The sequence below is a fragment of the Falco peregrinus genome, chromosome 2, assembly GCF_023634155.1.
Source record: "Falco peregrinus isolate bFalPer1 chromosome 2, bFalPer1.pri, whole genome shotgun sequence".
NCBI classification, from domain to species: Eukaryota; Metazoa; Chordata; class Aves; order Falconiformes; family Falconidae; genus Falco; species Falco peregrinus.
Genome location: NC_073722.1, coordinates 32787224 through 32808577, shown reverse-complemented (window position 1 = coordinate 32808577; position 21354 = coordinate 32787224). Strand labels below are relative to the sequence as shown.

Below are 21354 nucleotides of genomic sequence, written 5' to 3'. Positions count from 1 at the left end.
TATTACATGGCTATTCTAGGTCATTTATAGATCAGATCTTATGCTACAGTGATTGAAGTTCTCATTACAGCCATCAAAAAGGACACATAATCATTACCTACTGTAAGCTTACATCTAAAGGGATGAAAAGGTGTGGTTAGTTTTTGGGTTTGTTTTGGGGTTTTTTTGTTGTTGGTTTTTTTTTTTCAACTGACCCAAGTATTATACCCCAGAGGCACAAACTTTCCTCTCAGTGCTGCTCATGGTGGTAGCAGCCCAACAGCTTCTCAGAGTAGTTTAGCACAGGTATTTTTCTTCAATTTTAGGCTCCCTCCATTAGAATTTGGATTTGGATTTTACATCCTATAGGAATTACTTTGTTACAGCTCTAGGAAAGACCATAGTTTCTAAGTACCAGTTCTGTTACCTGTATTGCGGATGTGGTACTTACCACAGCATGAAAGCAACAGTACAATCCTCATCTAAAAGACACACAGACCTATGCTGCAATTTGCCTCCGGTGACAATGTGGTACATGTGCTAATTTGAAATGTTCTTGGGGGAGAAAAGAAGGAAAGGAAACATCGAGTTTATATTTTGATGGGTTACCTACTACAGTGTCTACAAAGGATACAAATAGCTTTATTCAGCAACCTTAGTTCTATTAATTTCATATGTAATTTGTAAATCCACAAAGGAAAGCCATCTTCAAGATGAGAATGTTTGTCAGGCCAGTGAAAAAAAAAAATTACTGATGTCATTATGCCTGCTTAGTGAAAAATAAATAATTCCCCCCACCCACCCCCCAAGCCCCACACCAATTTATTCATGTCAGCAATCTAGGGCAAAAGAGAATGTATTTAAAATTTAATCACAGAAATTTAAAGGCAAAATAGGCAATGCATCTGGTCCTTGAACACATAATATGATATACTAAATATTGATTTCTTAAAAATAATTTATTGCTTTTAATATTTTTCTTTACAACAGAAGATACTCAAAATCCAGAAAGGAAAATTGTAAACTTTTAGTTTGGCATTCACACAAAGTTAAAATACCTGCATTTTTAACCTACAGAGCAACAACAAGAATTATGCAGATTAAAGAATGTTACAGTTGTAACACAGAACCTCCGAAAAAGTTCTTTTTCTTTTTTTTTTTCCTTTTTTTTTTTTATTATTATTATTGCTATCTATCTACTGAGAAATAAGAAGCCAAAAAATCAAGCAAGCATCTGACAGGACAGACAGTGGAATCTCTCAGAACACAATATGCTGGTGATAAAATGAATGCAGCCATCAAAATCAACTGCACTGGCATGGGGGTAGAATCAGTTTTCTAAGATTGGGAGCGGGAAAGGAGATTAAATAGTTAGGTGTGCCATACCTTTAAAAGGAGTCATGAATGCCAAACAGTAATAGAATACCAAATCTATACATTCACAAGCAAATTCCAAACTTTGCTGATTCAGTCTAGAGACTCTGAGTTCAGATGAAATTCTGATGCTCAGAATAGCAGTAGTTTACTCTTGTGGTTTTTTCTTTCCTGAAGTTTCTATTTAATTTAGCAGAAGCAATGTCATCAGCAACAATGTCATGGGCACATCTGAGGCCATGCTAGTGCATAGTAAAAAAAGAAAAAAACCGAAACAACCCAATGCTTCTGCAAAAGCTGAATTTCCAAACGAAGCACTTACTCCAAACTGACAACCGTCATGCATCCTAGGTATAAAATTTCCACTGGCCTTTTTATTATTTTAGTCATCTCATAATTTATAATAAATAGGATAATTGTAACTGATAAATATGTCTCTTTAGTAAACAAAGGAATGAAGGATTGGTATTTATACAGGATGCATAACTGTAAAAAATATAGATAAATACCATCATTAAACTCTGCCAATGAAAAGATTACTGGCTTCAAGAACAGTGTTTAGACACAGAATTACTGTAAAAATCATACTGTACTTAGTACCTCAGCATATTTTTATCAAATTAAAATCACAAAAATTAAAACAAAACAGCATTTTAAAAAGATTTTTGACCTCTAGTTCCAAAACTACTGTTGATACATAAAATAAAAACATTTCTTAATGATTACCCATTTGAGAGACTTTACATAAAATTATGGTATCTCCTAGAAAAATTTAGATGAGAAAATTTCATTCCCCTAACAAATTCAGTGTATAAAACTGCAAAAGAAAATCAAGCAATGAGAAAAATGTGGAAAAATACTGCAGAAGTGGTTAATACCTTTTGGGCTAGGATAATTCTTGACAAAATTCTTATATAAGCTCATCAAAGAAGGGATGAATGTGTGTAAAGCATTTTTGCACTCAGACACACACGCACACACATATACACATGCACACCCTCACCCACACGCTTTTCTCTCTTTTTTTTTTACAATCAAATATATATAAGCGTAACTTCAGCTTTCTACATATGTTAGTGTACAATAGTTGTTTCACCTCATATAATTACATTTGAGTATTCTTGATTAAGAAAAATTCAGCAGTTTTTGAAAAGAAGGCTGCATTTACAGTGCATAGCTGTAACAAAAAAGAACATCGTCATACAGTATGTACATAAATAAAAATACTCCATTTAACATTTTTAAATACTCAACTACTTTAGAGAATGTAGCAAATGAACTATCTGTGCACACACCCAGATAGTTATATCCAACTCTCATTAATAATGTAACACCACGTCCGCTCATTAGAATAGATCGCTGAACAAGCTGCACATTTGACCATTAACAAGGCTTTGAAAATTTTTCTGTGGAAGATCAACGTTGTAGACATTTACATGGGTGTCAGAATTAAAAGATGAAACTTCAAAATGTTAGGGAAGCTTGAACCTTTCATTTTCTCTTCTGCAAGGACCAAAAAAAAAACAAACCCCACAAAAAAATCCCAAAGAAAAGAAAAATCTTAAAACAAAGCTAAAACAGATTGTAGGCTTCTGGGACCTGTGGTTGCTTCTGGATTGTCGTATTATGACTGTGCTGCAAGAAGAAGCTTTGTTTAAACAAAAAAATAATAATGCAGTGTCTGTTTCCCAGACATCAGCAGCCATAGTTCTCAAGTTTGGTTTTGGTTTTTTTTTTGTTTTGTTCTTTTTTTGTTAAAATGCAATATGTACAGATTTTGCAGTTCATCGTTGTAGGTGTATCTCTGTGGAACTGCTGCCATGTCTCGTGATTTGCATTGAACTCACAAGGAATGCCCGGCTCCCCCGCCACCGATCACCCGCGAAAGCAAAGCTGACACCCACGGATACGCGTGTGCTTACTGGACAGCCATCCTGCCCCTCCACTTGTCGAGCAGCTGTGTTCATGTAAACCATGGTTTTGAACAGAGAGTGTAAAGTAGGAGAAGTCCCTAAGTATGACTTTTTAATTGTCCATTATTGAAGGACACGATGTCCGTGAGGTATTCGCCATCCCTCCATTTTCCTCGGGTGTGATGCATGTTACCTGCGCAGGCTCCGCTGTGCCTCTTTAAGTAAACTATCAAAATCCATGGAGTCATACTTGCTTTTAGTGGAAGCAGGATCAAAATCATCTGAGTTTGAATCTGAAACCCAAAGGATGCATATTTAAATAAGAGGCAAGAAACACTAGTCAGTACTTACATTATTTTCTCTACAACAGTACGAACAAAGAACTAAAGACACAATCCACTTACAATTACAACTTTATGGGATGATAAAAGCCCAGAAATGGTCATCAGAGAAGCTTTAGGTATAGGTAAGAATTTTCTGGTAAGAAGCAGGACTTAACAAAAGCAGTACACACCATCAGCAGTGGGGGAGAACCATAAAGTGCATATACATACAGCCCCGGTAAACTCAAAAGAGTTCCTCCAAGGACTTGGGCACTGACATACTGCTATGTATAGGTTTCGAAGTAGTCCAGATAACCTTGACAGATGCTTTACACAAAACTCCACCATTGTTTTGCAACATGCAATATCCAAGACTTACTGCTCCTGAGAAAGGTAACAGGGGGACGGTTCTGCAGAAAGCCAGGGCAGCCTGTAGGCAGCTCGCAGGGGACACTGCTACTTCTGTCTGCCCTGCTCTGGGGTCTTGTATGAGTCACTACACCTCCTGGAATCTCTTTTAGCTTCCTCTCTGATTTTGAGGGGGCTTGCTTGTTTAGAGTGTGAGCAATTCCGGGCAGGGCCTCTGCACTGCCGTACAGGCAGTCTCAGGTGGGCTCCTCAGCTTTTTGCAGCATATCTGACAAGTCATAGCAGCAATAACGGTCCAGCGTCTGTGACATGCGATACCTGCTCTGGCTTTGCTAGTTGCCCAGACACGGCCGTCAGTCTGTTCCTAGTGCAGAGGAGGGATTGCTCATCTGTGGCCATACAGCTCCAGTACGGCAATTATTGACATGGCTGCAAGCACTGAATTTCCTTTTGGAGTCATCCCTGCTTAGCGCTGACTCTCCCTGGCTCCTGTGTCACAACTCCTTTATGAGAGTGCCCTTTTCTTGCCATTTCTTGTGTTGAATTAATCAGAACTCCCCATCTACCAGTATAAGACACACTGTGCATTAAATGTTCATTACAAGTTCTGTTAAGACAATATCTTCTCACAGAGGAGAGGTGTTAAACTTCTGACTACTATTTTCAAGTGTTTTCTTTCTTCTGTACTCAACCCAAGGCTGATTAATTCTCTCTGTCCTTGTACTAGCTCATGAATTTTAAAGTTCATCCTGCCATTTCCTTATGTAGCTCTATCAGATACTTTGCAAAATACAGGGAATTCAGTCTAAAGTACAGAAGCTCAAGCTGTCAGCAGGACAAAGTGAAAATAGTCTGTTCACAGATACTCTGGGAATCCCACTCAGTATAGAGAGACCTGCCAGGGAATACTCCCAGTGATGAATAATGTTCAAGAGGGTTCCCTTCAGACAACTTATTTTAAACCCAGATCTTCTGAGATACAGAGATGACCTTGGCTTCTACTGCTGAAGATAAGTCAAATCAAGTCAAGACTTCAATCTGTTTTTACTGTTTTTATCCGCCTACATTTCTTCAAATGCCTTGCTACCTTTTATATTTTCAACATCAACCCTGTATCTCTTCAGCAATCAATTGCCTTTTCTTAGCTTTACATTATCTGTTTAGCCACTGAAGTGAATTATAGCATATTCATTGTGAACAATGCGTATCATCTTTATCATTTATTCTGAAAAGACATCAATTGGTTAGAAAAAATATATCTGTATTCACTTCCTGCATTGTACAAAGCCGAGGGCAGCACATACAAGATTTCATTAGCACTGTGTTACGGGGTTATGAGAGATTTTAATGACTGTGGTCATTTATTCATAAAAAACCACAATATCTGATTAATATAGATTCAACAGCAAAATGTCCCTTGCTATGTTATTCAGAAAAGAGTATCTCCCATACCTTTAGTCTATTTATACAGGTATTAAGAAAGGTTTAACATTTAATGAATACTTTACATTTTAAAAGGTAATTAAATAAGAGGTGAGTTTATAATATATTATAATATTACAGAGGATGTTTTGGTAGTCTGAATGGTCTCTTTATGCACATACTTAACATCAGTGTTCCTGCTGTAAGACTTCAAAAACCTCCAAACATCCTTTCAAGAGGAAGCACCACACTGACCCAGAGCACGGGACAGAACCCCACATTTTTGCCTAGACAGGACTAGGACAGACCCAGATGTGTTATTGAAGCCAGTATCACATGCACGCTTGAGACTGGAGTTACCAGAGCATACTGGGGTCTGGAGACTGGTATGTATAGTGCTCCACATCAGTGGGACAGCAAACACCAAGACATTTGCTAACTTCACAGGCTGGAGCCTCTTACATCACGACTGGAAGTCCCTGCAAGGGCACACCTTCATACATAGATGCTTATGCGCAATTTGAGAACCACCAGTTGGAGATCTGTGGCCGTTTGCTATACTAAAGGTCAGATCTGGTCACAAGCCCTTCTGGCTTTCAAACATGAGAAACTATTAATTGTGTTTAAGGAGTGTCTCTAGCAAGTTCACACATCTGCAGCACAACTCATAGGAAATAAGAAACATAATGAATTTTTTGGGGTATCTACTTTGTTCACCACTCATATAAACAGATCAGGTTATTAGAACCAAACAGTCATAGCATAGCAATGAATGGTAAAGCATGCAGGAGGTTTCTGTGGTGCTATCATTTCAATATGGAAATGTATTATTGACTAGAAGGCACTTATTTTTTCTAATGATGTAAATGGGCTTTAAAAGAATTTTCAGAGTCTGAAATGCCTGAAAGAAGCCAGCTCAGGTTAGAGCTCAGATCAGTAGACTTTTAAATTTCTTTCAAGTGAAAAACACTTCCTTTAACCCCTCCAATCATTTAAATAATATAAACAGCAAACAAAAAAGAAGCAAACCCTGAATTCTCCTAAGTTACAAGGTTCCAGTTATGTACTTTAATTCGCATAAAGTAAAATACCTACCTAGGTCTGCATAGTTAGACTTGCAAAATTGCTTGCGTCCACAGAAGTACAGTTCAAAGTCAGGTTCATTTGACCTGCGTAAAGTGTATCCATTTTCAAGAGCAGCAAAGGCATCACAAGTATAGCGGTAGGTGATGAAACCATAGTTGTCTCTGCAATTGAAAAATACAGTTGTGGACAAGAGCCGAGAAGAGTTAACGCACATTAGTGTAACCCCTTCCTGAAAGCAAAAACTTGCAGGAGATCCAGCAGTGGAAATGCCAGAAGTACCGCATCCATTTATCAGCATGATTGTCCTGTCATGCAGCTAAATACTTATTTCTGGGACAGGAAATCTCAACTAGCAAGATTAATAAATAAGGATGAAAGAAAATAAATAAGGTTTTGAATTCAGCATGTCATCTGTCACAGCACTTACACTGGTAACGCACATACCAGTGATCTTGCTGCCATATTTTTTTACATACAGCAGCTCCCAAACAAGAAGTAGTCTCAAAAGTTCTTACCCATCATCCCGCAAATTTACTGTGCACTCCTCAATTTCACCAAAAACTTCAAACCGGTCCCTCAGTTCTGTTCGGGTTGTGTCAGGTCTTATTTTACCCAAATAAATCACACGACGTTCTTCCTGTTTAGAAACAGCAACAGGGAAGGCATATTTTTAAGAAATGTGTAACACAGATGAACCTATACATATATGCATGCAAATACACACACATGGATGTGCAGAGGATGCATAATTACAGGAATAGTCTCTCGTGGAAGACCTACTGCATCTTGCTAGTAAGTGAAATAGTTCTCTCCGGAAAGCATCTGAAGTATTTATATGATGCTACATTTGTCAGGTGGTGTGCTCCTGGAAAGTTTCCCTGCTTGCTGTCACTGTTGTGCTGCACACTGTGGCAGACAGCTCCCTTTGTATCCTACTGCACCTTCTTCCCTTTCACGCTGTCTGCCACTTCCCCTTCAAGACTGTAAACTTCCCAGCCAGGAGCTCCCTTTCTCTTGGCATCTATACAATACTGGGCAAAACCCATCTTAGTTGTGGAGTAGTATAAAGTAACACAGTAATTCCATAAATGTTACCATAGGCATAACAAAATGTATTACAAACATAGCATTATAAACTCAGATAACTCAGGAGCTGATTCATCCTGCAATCAGCTGTTGACCATAATCCATACCTTAAAATAGAAGGAAAACTGTTAGGGGTCCAGAAGATGACTTTTATTAAAATAAATATTTCTGGGGGGAAGCAGGACAATAAAATAAATCCTGTGGTCACTATTACCTTTCGGTTTCCTCGGGGGAAAAAAAAAAAAGTGACTGAAGTCCCTTGATTTTACAGGCTAGCTTGTCATTTGCATGTTCATTTGACACTTGAGCAAAGCATCAAAGATAGTTTTAAAACGATCAAGTCATGGTCATAATCCTTCCTTCCTGAGTGGAAACACTCAGCAGAATGACAGACGGACTAGGAAACCCTGGGAGAGTCACTTTATGAATTTTTGGCTGAACGCTTTATCAAGGGTAGAGCCATTTAGTGAGCTACAAGCAAAGCAAAAGGCAAAAGGAGATCTTCAAAACACTGACCTTAAGGTAATCAGGGCAAAAGAAGCACCAGGTGCACATGGCTTGGGTGCTCAGCCTTCCTGTCTCAGATTGCCTCCAGCCTGAAGAACCCTGGCACTACCGGCCGTCCTGCTCATTCCTTACACACCCGCACACTTGTCCCATAAATCAAACTAGCACCGCCACATTCTCAGCTGGGGTAAATCTGTCAGTCAGTGGAGCAATGTCAGTTTAAACCATCAGCTTTGGCACCTGAGACTTGCACAGGATTTAGGTCCCAAATGCCAAAGGAGCTATACTGACTGCTGAGAATTCATGACTATGGTAACCTGAAGGTGCCTAAAGGCTAATGGCACCTCAACTGCGCGATGCAGAAGGCTCTAGAGACCTAAATATAGACTTGCATTCCTGCTCAGAAACACCCTAGCCTGAAGAGACAGGTAGCTTATAGTGTTACGATTCAGATACAGCACAAAATGCATCTTTTCCGTAAGTCCCCACAGAGGCATAAGGCAATAGTCATTCATGGACAATAGGACTGAGATCAGGCCAAAACACATGCAGAAACAGAAATGATGCTGATGCCTCTTTTCTACTTGCTTGAGCATTCATTTGAGGCAAAGGGACCATCAGAACACCTACTTATGGGGTCCAAAATCTTAGCTCCCTGATCCCAGGAAAGCACTCTGCTCCCTGGAACTGTTTAATGCAAAATAAAAATTCAGCAAAACCCTGAAATTATATATATCTGCCTCCCAACAGAAACGCCTTCTCAATAGCATGCTCAGTCAACTATTTTCATTGACCCTTCCTGGCCTCATAAATCTCAGGGGCTCAGACCCAGTTAATCTAAGCTCCTGAGAAATGAAAGTGAGTTTAAAGCTCCTGAAAACAGAGATCCAGTAATCAAACACTCCTACCCAAAAGCCCTACCCACTAAGGTATGGCATAAGAAGTGACCACTGGAATCACCTGAGTCCCTTATAGCTCCCTGGTCAGCCCAGCTGAGTCCCTGATTGCTCTACCAAGGTCTGTATGTGCTCTCCTTAAACAATGGGATCAGGTATCTCATTTAGACACTTGAAACTACTGCCTCTTTTGATTATATAGAGAACCAAGGTGACTGCCTTGGTAGTCCTCTATAACCCTGCTGGGACAGACACTTTAATTTTTAAATGTTATGCCTTCCAAAGCATGTGGTCCAAAAGCTGCTCTTGCTCTCTGCCATAGCAGTGCAGTTTGGAGAAGTCAGCATGGCTAAAAGAAGGACAATTGTGCTCATGGGGGGCCATAAATTTCGTGAAGAGGGGTACTTTACAGACAGCTGCTGCTTTTTATCTCTGTCTCTACTGTGTCCCAGTGTAAAGCTCTGACCCTCTTGACAGAGGAGTTTGGGTAGGGCTTCTGCAAACCAGGGACTGCAGAGTGCAAGCAACAGAAATCTGCATTTCTTCCATTTTCCCCATTCTAATTCTGCTTACTGTCAGTATGGTTGGGTGCCATAAACTTCAAAACCAGGAAAATCTGCATATGCAAAGTAATTACTTTTTCTGACTGCTTTACCAAATCAAGGATTTAACCGCACTGAAACACTTATAAGAAACAATTCCATTGATACTTGCTATTGAACCTAAATGACTGACCAGATGGAGCAGAACATAACATAGCAGACTGTCTAATACACTTTAGCTGAGATAATACATCTCGACTGAAAAAACATAATGTTTCACTCGCTGACATGGAGATTGTTATATTACAGTGTGAGGGAAATAACTATTGCATGCTCTTCCGTAAGCCTGTGTGCATGCCTTCACAATTTTTCCTTCTTCTATCCCTCTAATAACCTTTATATCTCTAATATGCCTTTAAGATAACTGTAATAAAACAAAAATGAACAATAAAAAAAAAAAGGCTGTTAAACTATCATTAAGGGAATAAGTTAAACCTGCAAAATTAAGGGAATTCAAATTTAAAGCTGAAATGCACCATATGTCCTCCAGTGTGCACGCATGAGGAGATGTGTTCAAATATTGCTTTCAAGCAGTGCCATGATGGTGTAAGATACTGGAGAACACAGGTTTCATACAGCATTGCCTTCGTCCTGGTTTCCTGGTTAGCTTTGGTTTATTTAAAGCAACTATGAAGAATGTATTTGTATTCACAGGGACACCTGCTTTTTATTCCCATCAATAATAAAAGCTATACAAGCCTAACAAGATTACAACATACCTCTAAATGTTAAAGACCTTTATTTTATAATAAGTTACATGCATAAGTCCATATGTGCATATTAAGTATGCTTTTTACTGCACTTGTTAGAGGAGATGATATATGACTTGCAAACCTACAGAATGGCAGAGAAAAGCTTTTGTTTTCAATTTAATGTGGGCAGAGGGAACCTGAAGGAAATTCCTGAAGATACTGTTCATACTTCCCTCCCAAAAGTACAGAAGATTTATTTTACATCATAAGCTTTAAGTGTAGTTTATTGCTTTGCCAGGTAAAAAAATGAAGAAAGAAGAGTCCAGCCAGCTCCCTCAGGCCCAACATGTCTGTCTTCTTTCAGTTTATCTAAAGCTCCTTCTTCATAATCTTGCTTTTTCTTCCTTGTAGTAAAAACATTTGAATAAGCAGATGTGGCAGAAAATCTCAGACTGTAAAACAATATTTCAAGTTTCAAACGAAAATACTAAAGCATTAGAATGCCAAAACTTGAGATAACAAAACCAGGATATGCCTTACACATCTAAGGGTCAATAAAGGTATCGCTCATCCTGCAAAACAAAACATTCACTGATGCTAAGGATCTTTCTGTCTTGAACCCCCCCCACACTTTGTTTTCCCATCCTGTATTTCACAAGGAACTAAAGCACAGATGAACAGCTTTATTAGTTTTCATATGGTTTTTTGTACTAGGCTTCTTCACCCAACACCTGTTTCTTTGCCTGCCCGTGGTGCTGCTAAGCAGGGTCTGTGGGAACTGAAGGCAGCCACTCCAGAGGTGACACCGCATAGTGCTGCTGCCCTCGTTACACCTACCACTTTCTGTCTGAACATCTGTGGTGCATACCTGGTTCTCTAAAAGCCAGGTAACATTTCATGTGAAGCTGAGAGAAGAAATCCGGGGTACTTTAAAGGTGGGGTCTGCCATGGACTTGTCAAAGTTTCTTCTGCTTCCACCAGCACAGGCAGATGGTTGGGTGCAAGCCCTGTGCCTGTGTTGCCTTCCATGGCAAGTGACTTCTTTCCTCTTCCAGTAGAAAGCCATGAAGACTTTTATCCTTAGAGCTGGAGGCGACATACCATTGTGAAAGTGCAATGGGAATGGCTAGACAGAGTTTCAAAAATAGAAATGCTATGGATGGAAAAAGCCATTACAGCTTAATATTCCGACGTAATAATAATAAGAAAATTTTTCTTCAGATTCTGTATTAAAGAAGAGTAAGTAAGTATGACCTGTCAGCAAGTATGCATGGCAAAACTGAAAAAAAAAAAAAAAAGAAAGAAAGAACATCACACAAAATTGTCAAATGCTGCTGTGCAGCCATCTGAAGAACAGTTCAGCCACACTCCATGGTGACCGCTAGAAAAATGGTGGACCAGTAAACCTCAAGATTTAGGTAATCCATTTGATCCATTTTCAGCAACTCATACAGCAAAGTTAGAGTGTCTAGGATCAAGGCCATCACGACGAACAACGGCAAAACAATCCAGACTAAATATACAACGTGCACTGGACCCTTCATTAGTGGAAATGCACTCCATTATAGGCTGACTCTGGTTTTAGACTTTAGAGAAGCCAGGCACTCACTTATGAAACCACCTTTCTCCTGCCTTCCTGTTGTAGAACAATTTATTTTCTCTGAAACCATGCATTTCTTTCCGCTGCAGTGGCCTCACAGCACATTCATCTTCTTACGTCTGTAAGCTCTATGGGACAGGAACTCTTGATACTTGTCTCATGGAGGCTGTCAGCACTTAAAAATGAAAAGTAGTAATATTAACAGTAATGTTATACTCGGGTACAAAAGCTTGTTATACCTGCTGGCAGCAGCCAGTGCACACGGTAAGTGAGCTGCAGAGAGGATGTGACAGTCAGTCAGCATCATGGCCAGAGCGGCAGAGTAGCAAGAGATCCAGAACACAGACAGTTTAACCTCCCAGCCCTGGTGCACCGCGTCAATGGTGAACCATGAACAGGTGACTCCAGAGTTGAAATGTGCGAACTGTATTTCTGACACCATGCCTTGGAAAGTATTTGCCACAGGGTCTAATGAGCTGCTGGAATAAAAGCCCACATAACTGAAATTTTCTGGGGTGTATCAGAAGGAAAAAGGGGTTCTCAGTCTTCCTGGCAGTTCATTGGGATCTACGTTGGTTGGGGGTAGGACCCCAACTTCTACAAAGCCCTCATCAGATCCTGTCCTGCAGTTGCTCCTCCAGTTTCATGATGAATTGTTACTGCTATGATCTGGTTGGCATTATAAAGTTAAGTAAGTCTCAGTGGCAGACCATCCTTACATTCAGTGAGGACCCATTCTAAAGCAAAATGGGGAGCCAGTGAAATAAATCAAGTCAAGATCAAACTAAACTATGCTAACAATTGCCCAGTTAGCAAAGGCATCATGATCAAGAGTATAAATAAATGAATGAATGAATGACAAGTAACTCTCCAACTGAAAAGTATCTTGTGGGCTCAGCCCATATTTTTCAAGCGTGACTGCTCAAAATTAAGACCCCAATCCACAAAAAAAAGGCACTGAATCTCCAGTAACTGGAAAGGGGAAAAGAAGAAAAGGATGAGAAGAATATCACAGTACCTTTTCAAGTCAAGCCACCTTGATAAAGCTGTAAGTCTGGATAGGAATTCAGGAATCCATACAGGGAAATGCTAGCCCAGGCTTCTAGCTGCTCTGAAGCTACTGCAGAGAAGGTGCACACTGTGTGCAAGACTGAAGGGCCAGCCATTTAAACACGCCTCTGCTACACAGCGTGAGCACAGGCTTCTAAAACAAGCCTCCTCAGCATTCTGCCAGTATGTCTTCACATCTGCCAAAATACAAGCTGCCTGCACAATGAGAGAGCATTTCTTCACATATGGTTTTGACAGATTAAAATACGTGCGATTTTTTTCTCATTTCTTTTTCCTAGGTTTCCCACTTTTGTTGTCACATGGAGGCCAGTTCTAGATATTGAACCTATAATACTTGATGGCTTTTAGCTTAGTCATAACTCCCGTTCCCTTTCCAATATGCATCCTTTCTACAACTACCTCCTGAGATCGTAACGCGGTGCTTCTAATGAGGAAAAGCCACCTGCCCTGTGTAACACCTGAGCCATTAGTAACTGCCCAGTCTTTGGGGTATTCTTTTTAACAGTATCTGGAGGTACGTGGCCATGAATCAGTTCTGGCAGCATGAGAATGGTCTGGAAAGAAACTAAAAAACTCCCCAATGCAGAGAGCAAAGAAATCTAAATTTATGGGACTGTAGAAAGAGTTCAAGGAAAGAGAGGAGATTCTTGTGGCTGAACAATAAATGAGCTGAGTCCATCAAGAAAGGAGTAACACAGAAGAGACCCATAAGCCAAAAGGGGTAAGAAAAGGAGCAGAAAATGCTAGAAATAATACACGTTTTATCACTGACCTCATGCGATCAGGGCTTCCCCTTCTCTGCTGTCCCCTAACCCCTAACCCCTAATTATTTGCACAGGGAATACACTGGCATGATTCAATACAAATCTTTAAAGTGCTGATAAACTTTGGATACAGGAGTTAATAGGATTTCATCTACATTTCCTGCAGCTCTTACATAGGTGACCGGATTTTAAGTTTTTGCTATGTTCTGTTTATTGTTATTTATTTTTTAGTTCTGGTTTATGTATGTTTATTAATAAATGATTTCATTAATGAAGTTAATTAACATGACAATGCTCACTTTAGAAAGAAAATAAATTCAACCTTGGCTTTGAAACGCCTAACATTTTTTATGTAGGAAGTTATAATGCAGCATATCTGGAGTGTTTTCAGTTTCTTTTATTTCCTTTCTCTTTTTCTCTTGATTAGCTACTTGCCAAATATTTGTTTGTTTTAAACTAAATCCAATTTTCTACCTCCTCAGCAGGACTCATGTTTATTTATACTGGTAAGGTACAGTAATTGAGAAGTAGCAAGATACACCCATGACAGAGGTCTACTTGAATCCCTAATTTGTGTTAGATCTGAGAGAGAACAGTCAGTGTAAGTTATGATTGCTGGAAGGTAGTGTTCATCTCTAAGCATATGGAAGCCAGATATTTTAAAACAAACTGCAACAATTGACTTAAATATAGCCCTGTCTGAAGCCAAGCAGAATCATTCCGTTGCCTTCACTGAATTTCAGATCAGCACAGCAGAGCATGTTATAGCTCTAAATCTCATGCTTTTACAAAATACACCTATCACCCACACTTTGTAGATCGGGTACCTGAAGCAGAGAAAAGTTAAATGATTTGACAAAGCTTACTACGAATAACAGCAGCAGAGACAAAAATCAGAAAATAAAGGTGTCTATTCCCTCCCAGAACTTTTCATTGCTGTAGACTACACCAGTCTACTCCCAGTTCTATAGGTGTAAGTATTAGGAGAAATGCTGCCGAGTCTGAGACAAATCACCTTTTACTACAAAGTCCACTAAAGGCAGTGGAAAAAAAGATCTATTCATTTTGGTGAGGCCTGGACAGAGCACTAAAGCAAAATCTGGAAACGAAGATGAAATGTCCCAGTCTGCACCAGTTCATGCAAGAGCCAGAGCACAGCCAGAACAGCAGTGAAGGTAAAATTGAAATACACAGAAAACCAAGTGGGAAGTGTTAAGGTGAGCCACCAAACGGGCTTAGCAACTACAAGAGAAGTCCAGATTCATAGCAGCTCCCAACTTATCAAAACTATCGCACAGTTGTCAACAGTGAGCTAAAAAGGTGCAAAAGCTGCCTGTCTGTTGAATAGCCATTCTTCTGTCATACTGCTACAACAGCCAAGTGAGTTGCTCATCCCCACATGGGTATTTCCTTCACCTCAGGTGTTTCACACAGAACACTGATGAACAAAATAATTAAGTAATACATATTCATTACAAAAGGGCCAGTGTTAAGTCACATTTTTATATTGCATCATGTCTTCAGACTATTTATTTTGCTAAAAATAACTTAAAAATTAACCAAGTCATAGGCAGAGAAAAAAAAAATTAAACTCATGCTTTTGGATCCCAGTTTTGAATTCTGTTATCTGCACCCTCTGTATAGACAGTTACAGCTACTATGAAAGTCCTGTGATGGGTATGTAAGCTGACTCCTTACATTGCTTATGTAAAAAAAACAGGAATATAGAAAAGGGACATTGATTATTGGCACTCTGGTAGGTGATATACAGTATAAAATGCAGGTTCACTGATAGATCTGTGTAGGAAATAGACTGGTTCACTTTTAATTGTCCGAGATGAAACCTTCTTCTAGTAAGCCCTTTGTATCTTTTCACTATGAAAAACTTGAAGAGTTGCAATTTATAGAAACTGAAAAAATTAGAATTGTAATATAAACCCACAAATTGTTATGAAAACACATATTTGCCTAAAATTCTAAATACTAAGAAACACATGTAAGCAGTCTTTTGTTTTTAATTTTATAAAAGAAAATAAAAGTCTGAGATCTAGCTGTAGAAATCTATGAAAAGAAACAGAAATCTTTCAAAATGAAAGTTATCTTCACAGTGCTTACAATTGCTTTCTGCCTCTGTCTCTCCCTTTGTTTGGCCCTTTCAGATTCCCGTTTTTCATACTCTTTGCGGTATTCTTCCCTCTTCAGCCTTTCATGCTGATATTCCTCATAGCTGTCATATCTAGGAAACATAACTTAGTCATTAAATCAAGCACCTGCATTTGTGAATGTAAAATTAGTAATACAATTTCTAGAATGCTTCATTATCTCTTGAGAACCAGCTGCAAAGCAAATCAAATGCAGGCGAAACACACTACCTGGGTCTGCGACTGTACGGTGATCTGGATCGTGATCTTGCACCTAAGGGAGAACTTCTGTATGCTCGGTGTCTACAGTGGCTGGACTCGTAATAGCAACAAGATCTGCAGGAAGAAACACATTCACCTCTGTCATTCAGTTTGAATCTACTTGCACCATTTTTTACCTCTTCCCCGAACTTACAATTTCTTCTAAGCTACCAGTGAGATTTTCCAGTGACAGTTTGCGATCTCCTAGTCAACTAAGGGACCTCAAGTGATTTTCCCCCATGCCCTTTTGTAACGTTCCTTATTGAAGCTAACACAGAGCAGAGAGTCAGCCACTGTCAACCTCATCTGATAGGGACCGCAGCTAGATTGGCACCAGGCAGCTCGCAGATAATGGGAAAGGTTAGTTGTGTACATCTCTCACCAATTGCTCTGCTGCAGGCTGACCTGACTGGACTCAGAAAGTGTAAGCTTGGCAAATTTAAAGGATAACGGCAACAAGTGTTTCTGTTGCAACCCCGTAACCTTCAGAGTTAATCAGCTCAGGGGCAATGGAATGAGTTGTACTGGATGAAGTTATTTCTTGGGGTTTTCTATCTTTCCTTTAAGCTGCTTCATGTTTTTGCTGTTTTCCGTTTTACTAACCATGACGATGACACATGAATTTGCTGTACCATACCTTGAAGAGGATCTACTACAGGGCGACCTTGATCTCGATCGGGAATATGGAGAACGGGAACAAGACCTGTGTTGAGGAAAGGACCTTGATCTAGAGCGTGTCCTTTGGGATCTTTGAGAAAATAAGGATTTGGGTGGAGACACTGAATCTCTGCATGGAGAGTTAAAAGAAGAGCAAGAAGGCGATACATCAAATAATGAATAGGCTTGTGTCCCATCCCAAGGGTAGCATAGTTTATCACTTTCATCTTCACTGTCATCAAAGAGACCATCCATTGCTAGTCCTGAATTTATAAACATAGGTAGTTTGGAGAATTGTTCGTTACTGTAATCACTGTCCCTTAGTTCTCTGGTCTTATCTGCTTCTTCATCAAAAACAGCTTGGCTGGGGTGACCAAAATGCTTATTCAGTTCAGCCCGAATTTCCTGGTCTTGGAGCTGTTTTCTGTTATTACCATGGGATCCCTGCTTACTTGTCTGTAAAGTCTCTTTCTTGAAATACTGGTCTTGTTCTAAAGAAGAACAAATCTGACACTGCCACCCAGGTGAAGAATCCTTAAATTCTAGTTGTCTGGAGTCCTGAAGTTCCTGGGATATTTTAATGTGTATTTCCGATTTTGAATTCACAGATTGACAGTAGTCATGGTCACCAAACAGCCGCAAACTGGGCCGTTTTGTCTTTCTTTCCTCATGTCCACTGGACAGTACTGTAGTCTTGCTAAGCTGTGCATACAGCTCAGACTGTTCTGGACCCTTCTTGATTGGGTTATTTCCTTGAGAACTGTAAGACTCACTATAGCGGGGCTTTTTTGAAAGTGGTACAACAGTCTTGCATGATGACTTTGGCTTAGGTGAAGTCCTAAAAGGATTATCCTGGTTGGCTTTATGAGGAGGGGTCGTAGGTGGAGTTAGGCCTAAGGGGAAAAAAAAAGGAGGAACAGAGTATTTTTAAGCACACACACAACGTTTATAAAAAGCAGCTCATGTGCTTCTTTGAAAGAAATACAAAGCAAGACCCGTTCTATGTCACTTCAATCTAACACTACTAATATCAGGAATAAAGAGTATTTAGGGTGCAAGACACCGAAGGTCTGGTAACAACAACAGCAACAATACTAACGCACTGCCATTAATCTTCAGCATCGTTTCTGCCCCTCCCCTTCCTCCATGACATCTGCCTCTCTCTCTGTAGATTTTGATAGAAAAGATCAAGAGATAAAAAACAAAAGACTTTTTTGTTAAAAATCAAAAAGACTTTGATATAAAAATCAAAAGTCTGGCACCGTCAAAAACACGAGGAAATTAGCAGACAAAAACCTGAATAAAAGCAAGCCCAAGAAAAATAAATGAGTGCCACCAAAGGAACCTCGGTAGGATGCAGAACTTCAATGCAAGGAAGTACAGCAACCCTACAACTCGACCGCAATGACTTTTTGTCTCCACAGTTCATTAACTTAGTAAACCATTGCTAATGTATGTATTATACATTCTTGTAAGCATAACTAATACATTTTGCCTGAAATGTGTTTCTGCAACTGAAACTCAAGTGAACAATAGGGCAACTGCAACTGTAATGAACCACTGCATTTGGTACTAAGTATTAGCGAGAGTCACGAAGCAGGGAGTCAAAACGAAACAGACAGTATTCTAAGATTAACACTAACTACCAGAATTGTTCACTTAACTGCAATAGATTCTATCACTATGGTGAGACAAAATTGCTGGATGGACTACAGCCCATTCCAGCATGGGGAACTGAAGCAGCATCTTCCAATTATTTTTATAAGGTTAGAATATAACTCTTAATATTTTCTGTAGAAATCATAGAATTTCTTTAGACTTTACAAAAGGATAACCCAGGACATCCAGGCACAGTAACAGCAAACATCAGCCACTGTTCAGGAAATAATTACTCTTCAGGAAGGTACTTAGTATGCTATGTTTGAAAAATTTGTTTCCATTCAGTTGACCCCAGTGTAATTTATAAGTATATATGCTTAAAAATTAATAAATTAGATGGAGATTAGGGAGCTCTCCTAGATAATCCAGACCTTCCTTAAGCACTCCAGAGCCTGATGCTGCCCCAGATTTCTTCTAGTCCAAGCAATGAGCTTTCCATTACTTCCATAGCAAGAATGAAAAGAGAGGGCAGACACACTTACAGGAAATGTGTATTTCAAACATGACTACAGAGTTTTGTTTTGTATTTTTAACCATGCAACAGAGCTCAGCAGATCAATGCAAATGGAACATGTTTTATAGTGTTTTGCTGTAAAGAACAAAAAGTGTCCATCAATGCATAGTGCTCCCTAAGGAGCATAAATGGAGACTGGGAGTCCCATTGCATTAGCTGCAATGAATTTGTTCCAGAAAAAAATAAGATAGGAGTACCAAGGCATGAATACTTGACATGAGAGAGAAGCTTGATTTTGTCTGAACGATTGGAAAAAATGGTTATGAGCTACAGGGGGCTATGTGAAAACTTTACCTAATGCCACAAAAGTCAGGGAAACTGAGGCAAAGATAATGATACCTACTCTAGTTACCTCAAATCTGAAAATAATAGTGAAAATGTTTTGTGCAAAGTCATCACTGTTAAACTATTTCCTTTAATTTGCGTCTGCAATTCTTTTCTTCCTTCCCAAAAATTCACTTGAGTCAGCAGTATGTGTTTCACACCTTATCTACCTGCTCCCCAACAAGTATTTTTGAATAGCAAATGAACTTTTGGCAAAATTAAGAGAACAGCCCTCTTCAAATTCTGCGGTAATAATTTCCAGGCTAAAACTTCAGGCTCAGATTCAGCAGAGATGTCAGTAAGCAAAGACTGTTTTCTAGATAAAAAATTTTGTAACTGTCACTTTTACTCTAGAAATTACACAGCCCATGAGAAGCTTTGGTGGTAGTTACTGATTTTTTGGATGTAGTTGTTACGAAAGAATGTACCAGAAATACAACCACACCACAATGAAAATGCATATTTAAGAATTTCAGGCAACCCCCCCCCCCAGAGATAATCCAGTATTCAAAATAAAATACTGTTTCCATTTCCACTTTTTTCAAGCTAGCCCCAGCAGGAAGCAAGCTAAACACTGAGCACAATGATTCCCAGAAGCCTGAGAAGGAGTCCAACAATCTTTAGAGGAGGGGAAAAAAAACCCTACCAAAAAAACCCCCGTGCAAAAGTACAGACTGAGCTAAATTTACTGGCACTTCTTCTGCTGGCAGAACTGTGCTGGGGACAGCCTAAGAAAGGGCTTCCTCGTGGCATTTTGGCTTTTTTCCTGGTTTTCAGCAGAAGCAGGAAGTGCACAGGCAAGTAGAAACAGATAAAAGTTGGAAAATGTTCATTTAACTTTTGAACAAACCTCCACCGGGGGATGGAGGAGGGAGCAAAGTTTTGAATTCATGTCACCACTGCGGAGTCCACCTTCAGCATGTCCCATGACCAATCTCCAAACCATGAACTTTGAGAAAACCAGTTGGCTGCACACATGCTCATCTTCACACTAATCCCTGGTAATCTTCACTGAGGGCCATGATCCCACATCAACAGCGTTACAGTAATCTATAACCATTGGATTATTTCATACGTGCTGGTTTCTCCACCAATGTGTACATTTTAACGTTGACAGTACAAGGTATATTCTGTGCTCTCTCTTGAACTTAGCAGGTTTTGACAGATTTATGGAAGGACAGATGGCCATTACGGGCTGAAGGCTGACAAGAGGCAGTTCAGAGCATTGTTAACACACTTGCACAAACTCTCAGCAGTGCAGCGCTGTGCAGAATGTAATTCAGACTATAGCTTTTTTATTGCTGCCTATTTTCTTTTGTCAAAAGAGCCTGCTGTGCACAGCAACAAATGGCTGCCATTACCCAGAATGTAATGGGTGTCAGACAAATCACGTAACACAAACAATCAAGAGTATGTAGGTCATATTTCAACAGAGCACAACCTTAGCAATATTTATGATTACTGCATTGAAATGTGCTCTATAATAAACAAGTACCTCTACATCACTCACACTTATGTACTTCTGCACAGCAAATCTGTTAGAAGTGGTACATACTCTGCAATCATTCCCCTTAAACAGTCTTTTTTCTTTTTAAAGTAAAAGCCAAGTATTTTTTCATGACATGCTATAAAACCATTTTCTTTGTAGGGACTTTTCTTTAATTGAATGGCTTCGGTAAATGGTACGTTTGCACTTTGCCTTGCTCTGTCTATATACTAAGAACTCACTCAGTGATCTTCGGTTTCAAAATAGCGTACAACAATTTGCCAGCACTGCTGCCGAAGCAGCACCACACTCCCCATGTCTGTGCAACAAGAGGTGTTTGCATGTGTGCCGTCTCTGCCACCTTGGCTGAGCGACTTCTTTCAAGAGAGAGTGAAACTACTTTTGATACATTCCAGAACTCCACTAAAAAAAAACCAAACCCTTAGTAACTCATTTAGCTCAGCTAGATTGATAAGCAGAAATTAGGGGAGTGCCTTTGCATAAAATGTGACATCTTGACTTTTTAGGACTGATTTGCAATGCTGTTTTACATAGACACAGATCTTCCTAAAACTCTACCGTTACCGTTTGCATTTAAATGTTTGATGACATTTGCTGTGCTTTGAGG

General features: G+C 39.5%; 1 protein-coding gene across 4 annotated transcripts in view; it reads right to left on the bottom strand.

The window, feature by feature from the left end:
- Nucleotides 1–919: 919 nt before the first annotated feature.
- The window catches only part of PPARGC1A (PPARG coactivator 1 alpha), a 371584-nt gene continuing 351149 nt past the window's right edge, over nucleotides 920–21354 (bottom strand). For all 4 annotated transcript variants that reach the window (XM_055797045.1, XM_055797047.1, XM_055797046.1 and 1 more), the window contains 6 exons: nucleotides 16724–17636; nucleotides 16057–16161; nucleotides 15800–15920; nucleotides 6982–7103; nucleotides 6476–6627; nucleotides 920–3559 (listed from right to left, as the gene is read on the bottom strand). In XM_055797045.1, the coding sequence (XP_055653020.1) occupies nucleotides 3456–3559; nucleotides 6476–6627; nucleotides 6982–7103; nucleotides 15800–15920; nucleotides 16057–16161; nucleotides 16724–17636 (1517 nt within the window). In that variant the 3' untranslated portion in view covers nucleotides 920–3455. The remainder of the gene's footprint in view (nucleotides 3560–6475; nucleotides 6628–6981; nucleotides 7104–15799; nucleotides 15921–16056; nucleotides 16162–16723; nucleotides 17637–21354) is intronic.